This window comes from Dufourea novaeangliae, unplaced genomic scaffold (assembly GCF_001272555.1).
Source record: "Dufourea novaeangliae isolate 0120121106 unplaced genomic scaffold, ASM127255v1 scaffold376, whole genome shotgun sequence".
NCBI classification, from domain to species: Eukaryota; Metazoa; Arthropoda; class Insecta; order Hymenoptera; family Halictidae; genus Dufourea; species Dufourea novaeangliae.
The window spans coordinates 624,625-630,624 of NW_015374274.1; the positions used below are offsets into that span (position 1 = coordinate 624,625).

General features: G+C 33.7%; 1 protein-coding gene and 1 long non-coding RNA gene across 2 annotated transcripts in view; one reads left to right on the forward strand and one right to left on the reverse strand.

The window, feature by feature from the left end:
* LOC107192738 (calcium uptake protein 3, mitochondrial) overlaps positions 1-5,263 on the reverse strand; it is a 41,968-nt gene extending 36,705 nt beyond the window's left edge. The window contains exon 1 of the mRNA XM_015582063.1: positions 5,054-5,263. Within this exon, the coding sequence (XP_015437549.1) occupies positions 5,054-5,263 (210 nt within the window). The remainder of the gene's footprint in view (positions 1-5,053) is intronic.
* On the forward strand, positions 128-2,314 carry LOC107192747. The gene is made up of 5 exons (XR_001516312.1): positions 128-247; positions 423-473; positions 1,468-1,597; positions 1,715-1,799; positions 2,289-2,314. It is a non-coding gene; the product is annotated as an uncharacterized LOC107192747 (long non-coding RNA).
* Positions 5,264-6,000: the final 737 nt, after the last annotated feature.

Below are 6,000 nucleotides of genomic sequence, written 5' to 3' on the forward strand. Positions count from 1 at the left end.
GATAAACGAGCTCCAATTAAGTTACTCGCACTCCTGCGCGGATCTCGCGGAATTTCGCTTTATGGCGCTGCTTGACTCTATTTACGACTATTCTTCGGTATCGGACGTTTCACTTGTTCGACGAAGAACGCGAAGATAACGTGTCTCACGGTGCTCGTTTCGTCCGATCCGATCTGGCACAGCTTCTACTGGGAATACTCGGTCTATTTCTACAGAAGTTTACGTCATTACTAGAGCGACGATTTAGGTGAAGTTACAAAATCATTTAGAAGATACCGGTTCTAACGTGACCGTGCCTCGGGGTATTAACAATAAAATCTGCGTAAACCGATTTCCATAAAATAGTATTTTATTCAGTGATAAGGACCAGTTGTATCGCAATTGTCAATCAGTGGTTTATTAATGGACACCTTTTTTTATAGACGTTAGGGGATAAAGTTTCACTTTGTTGCTGAAGATACCGGTTTAACCAGGTAGGGTTTATTTTAGATAAAAAAATATCATAAAATATTATTTCTTTAAAAGACTGTTTGAAATTACAGTGGGCAATAGAAGTCTTTATATTGTAATTGAATTCAACTAAATCGTGTAATTACTAGACTGTAAATGTTTATGCTAATTTTAAATTGTTATGTGGTCTCAGAAATGAGAAATATGTAGAATTTGTTATTGTTTTCTAATATCGACTTTATTTGGATGAAGAAATGTCCTTATTCTACTACGTTTTATATGCACAAATATGTGATGATATTTGCATGAAAAGTATGTTAGGAACGTTCACTGTAACTTTTAAATAATATTATTGGACGAATGAAAGGAAAACACGTGCGAATAATATTAACGAATTTGCAAGTCGTGAACAAATATATAAATATTCTGAACATTTAGCATAAATAAGATGCTAATTGCTTATTTAATACTTGATAACAAATTTTAAATCTTTCACTTTCTTTAATTAGAAGCGTTTATGGCGAGTTTAAATATGTAGTACTGAATTAAAGAACAAACTGAAATATTGAGTTTAAATGCAAGAAAAATTGTTTTTTTCTAAATAATTACATATATGTTAATTAACTTCCAATGATTATTTTTTGATTAATCTAAGGTCATTCTTTTTTTATTGCATTTTAAATTAAAAATTCTTCATTTTCAAATTAAAGTTTTGCAGTGTAAAATCTTTTGTTGTTTCCTTGATTATATGATTCGTTACTTTGATCAAAAAAGAGGATGTGAAAATACTTAATTGGACTTTAATGGTATCCCTTACTCTGTTAAATTAAAGAATTATCTATACTTTCTATCCCGTGATTATAACAATGTAAGTTAAGTGTTTAATCAGAAACATTTTAGCTTATTAATTCAGTAAGAGTATTTTGTCATTTATCCGACTTAGAAGTTTCATTTCACATTTCATGTTTCCGAACAAATACCTAACTGACTTTTAACGTTACTTTTTTATACGAATAGTATGCAGATTACCCACATCAAGACGACATTCAGTTCTTCTACGTGTCTAGATTCATCGCTTGTACCTTTCCGCCACGCAAGAAATAGCAAAACGTTTTAAAACATACCTTCTCTACACCTTAAAAACACGGTAATTGGTTTTTACTCTTGTAATTGGCCTCTTAACAAATTGTACCTCATCTTATCGGCCATATCCTCCTTCCCATCCGTCATTGGTATCTTTTTATAATCAATTTTCTGCCAGCAGCAAGAAATATAACCGCATCAAGATAAATCCGACCGGTAGGGAACGTATTATTCCTAAGATCGCTAATCGAAGACACTGAAGAAAGGTTCGATGACTTACAAATTGCTTCTTTAAAAAAAAGCTATAATTATATTGGTTCTGTTTAACGAAAGAAATATTTACAATTTACCCGAGAATATTGTAGATTATAAGAATCGTGTAACGAAGAAAAGAAATGGGAATTTGTAAACTCGTTGTCAATTCTAAAAGAGTACTTATTTGAGATACGCGAAATTAAGTAATTTCTAACCTATACTGACAAATTAAAAGTAAATGAGCGATAATCTATAGCTTATAGGTATATTTCTTTTCTTTAAGAATCGTGCCAAAAGATCGACGGCTAATGAAGAAATCAAATTTCTGGAGCCCTTTCTTTTTACTAACACTATCATATAATTCTGTCTGAATTTTTGATTCTTATTTTAATGCGAGCTGAAATTCTAAATAAATTAGTGGATTTGTCTTTAACTAATCACTATTTCGAAAAATCCTTCGTTCTTCCATTACATAAATCTTACTGAATTTTTAATTTCAGATGAACCGTTACGAAGTTACAGTGATCACGGAGACCACTTTTTGTGAAGAGACATCCGGGAGATCGCTCACCAAAAGTCCATCGTATACGGTATACGTGGCCTTATAATTTCGTACACAAGTTGACGTCACAAAAATAGCCGTTATGTCACTTCAGTCTAATATTACAAGAAACCAAAACACTCTCTATTTTTTATTAAGTTTGAACATTGGAATTTTTGTCAGTTTTCGAAGTCAAATACTCTATAAAAGTCTGCGAAAATTCTTTCCCTGCTTCAGGGGTTAAGACTAAAAATATGCAAACACAATATGTATATAAACAAAGCTGACTGAAACAGGCGCTTGTAACAAATTTACCAATAATTTTCAACGAATTCATTTCTAAAGGAAGGAATAATATAACTGTATTGTACTGTTACCGAACAAATTCGCGGAACGGACCCTAACACGAAGTGGTACAATAACAATATGAAACATACAACGTCGAGTGTGAATTGACATTGGACCGTAAAGGGCTCAATAGTGCTTACGGCATGTTTAATGTCATCCCTTGTTTCATTACTATTGAATAAGCATAGGACAACTCGTGTTGCTAACAGTTTCGCAATGAGTAGCGTAAATATTATCATCGCGCTCGGACGGATGATACGGTTCGCGCGTCGTTTGTCCGTATCCCTGGAGCCGTGTCCAACGTTATCTCTGGATAGCGTATCCTTCGATCGTTGTATCGCGATGAAAACGGCCGCGACCAGGATCGAGGATAAACGATGCAGTCGAATCTTGAACGCGATAACGGTTGCCAGTTTGTGGCGTGGTCGTGAACGCTGGTCGTCGTGTGATTTGTGGTTGTGCAAGAGAGAATCGGGAGGATCTCTGCACTTGTGCTAGAGCCGCGGACGATCGGTATCCACGCGAGAACACGCGACGGTACGTGTTAAACGATCGCGTTAACGGCCCCAGCGATTCCTCCGAGGCGCGAGCCTGCTGTTGACTGATACGTGATTCAGAATTTGGCGGTGGTTGGGAAATTTAGGATCCAGTTTAACCCGTAACTACAGACCAGTCGTCTCAGACAAGAATTTGAATTTTTCTTTGAGTATCACAACCTAGCGGAGAATTTTGGAAGCTCTAACGTTTGAATATCATCAATTGGCAGTAATTGGCACACTGTTGCCAAAACGTTAACGACAAATAACATTCAATTGGTCATTACAAGTGTTACTGTCTGTAGTTAAGGGTAAAGTAGAATTATTTGAATTGTTCTCAACGAGGCAGCATTTAATCTTTTTGCATTTGGATAGTGTAGTCCCTGTCTACAGATGTCTATCCTTCGTTGCATTCAATGCAAAGTCCGTGTGCGGATACTTTTGTGTTTTGTTATATTTCTTTTAATCGACTGAAATTATGTTCATACGAGTGTTTTTTTAATGGTGGAATGAGAAAATGTACTTTTGTTATAACATGTAGAGTCTATAGGAAAGTGTTAAATATAATTTCTCCGGAACGCTAGCCTGCTATGGGCTGATTTGTGATTTGTATTTGGTACACTGTAGTCCATGTTCATATCTTAGGTTGAGCTATAAATGACTTCTGTCTTCCTGTTTTATATTTATATTCGTCGAATATATTTTGCAATTAATATTATGCAACCTGTTCTCAATCATTTTTAATCAGTTTAAATAGTTTTATTATCGTTGTTATTTAATTAGTATTTAGTAATGTTTTACTGCCTGTAGTGAATGTTACTTATGACAGAACCCAATACTTTTGTGCTTTTTATACATGATGTAAAGTTTTTTATTCCTTGGTAATTATTATTGTATACTTTTGTTTTAACTATTAAATAAGAAAATATACTTTTGTTATGATACGTTGGGTGTAGAAGAATTTTAAATTTGTGAGCCACTTTAAAAAAAAATATTAAAAAAAGTATACCAGATCTTAACGTATCAAATACATTTTGAATCATAAAAGCTATCGAGTGCAACTTTTTCGAATTTTAGGGAAACTTTTATATTTAAAAATAAGATATAATATAATGTTTTTATTTTATTTTTTTTTAACAATCTTTTCTGATTTATACAATCATAAAATATTTATATTGCATCAGTATTTTCTGTTAGAAAGACTGATTACAGAATTAATTATTGATGTTAATTCCCAAACAGACAAATATAGAGGAAATACCTTTCCTATACACTGTTAAATATTTATACAAAAATAATTGTTGGTCAGAAGGATATAAACAAAACAAGACTTCCAACATAAAATTAATCTTTATAAAGCTATTCCGCATAATAGTTCATTAATATAACTAAATATAGGTCACCGGTGATCCACCTTTTAAATCTATCTTTTCATTCTAGAATCATATTTATACATTTAGGTGCATATGTGTTATTGTTAAATACCTTCATTGGTAGAACCTAACCTATAAACTACAACAAACAATATCAATATTGCATTGCATAACATATCTCTCATGAATCACGAGTTCATAGACTGACGCAATCTAATTTACGACAATCTTGAATCATTTAGACAATTAGGACTGTCATCGAGAAATGACTACCCAAAAGCGACACCAGGATGAACAAAAGAAATTGATTGTTTCTGCCTATTAAAATGGATTACCTGCTTTAAATGACAGCACTGTTGGTATTCGAATTGACAGCTGTCAATCAGTCTCGATTAGATGCACGGAACATATGATAATTATGTGAGAGGAACAAAGAGACAGAGAAACGTTCATCTGTGTTTACAAACCTTTTTAGTCTTCGAGGCGTGGACCACGAGGGGATTTATTATTTTATACCCAATATAAAAAGCGATGGAAGCAACAGTGCACAGTGTAGAATTGTATGTCCATTGTTTCGGTTCACTTTTAACACGGCACGAGCGATTTGAATTCGTAACACTAGGAAAACGCCGGGGAAACGAGAACACTCTATATGACCACTTTGCCATGGACGCCATGTTTGACACAGATATGTGACGCACGCATGCGCCTTGGCACTGCTGTCAGATTCCATGCGCACGATACCTACCAGTGTCGGGCAAAATTCAATTTTATTAATGGTTACAGTTATTTATTATAATCTGATTCCTGGACTGCGGATATTTATGCAGATATAGTTTCTTGTACACTAACGCATAGGAACTGAAATCAAATGGAAGGGACAATAGTAGACGTTGGCGAATTTTGGACTTTGCTATCAACGTAAAATATTTAATTTAAAAAAATCATAAATTAAAAACCTGTAGATTAATAATCTAATAATGTTCAATCAGACTCCAAATATTAAATATTTTTATATACTAAGTTTTACGCAATTGATTTGACAATATACATACTAATTAGTAACGGTCAGCATCCTTTCTTCGGGGAAAAATAGGGGCCCATCATAGATGTGGTGTGCTGAATCCGTTTTTGCAATTAGACGTTTCTTGTTATGTACAGTTTTTTTAGGATGACCTTTGATCATTTAAATGAAAATGTATGTTGTTTTATAGTAAAATTGTAGCATATTTTTTGTGAATACAATTATCATAGATTGGTATGAATAACATCTAACAGTTTATAGAAAAGATAACATTGTGAATGAAAAAGCATACGAGTATGCACGTACGTACATATAGGGTAAAGTAGCCTAATATGAGACCCCAGCCTATCTCCGTTACAGAGAAGTCTTGAACGCTGCAGCGGCAGTCTT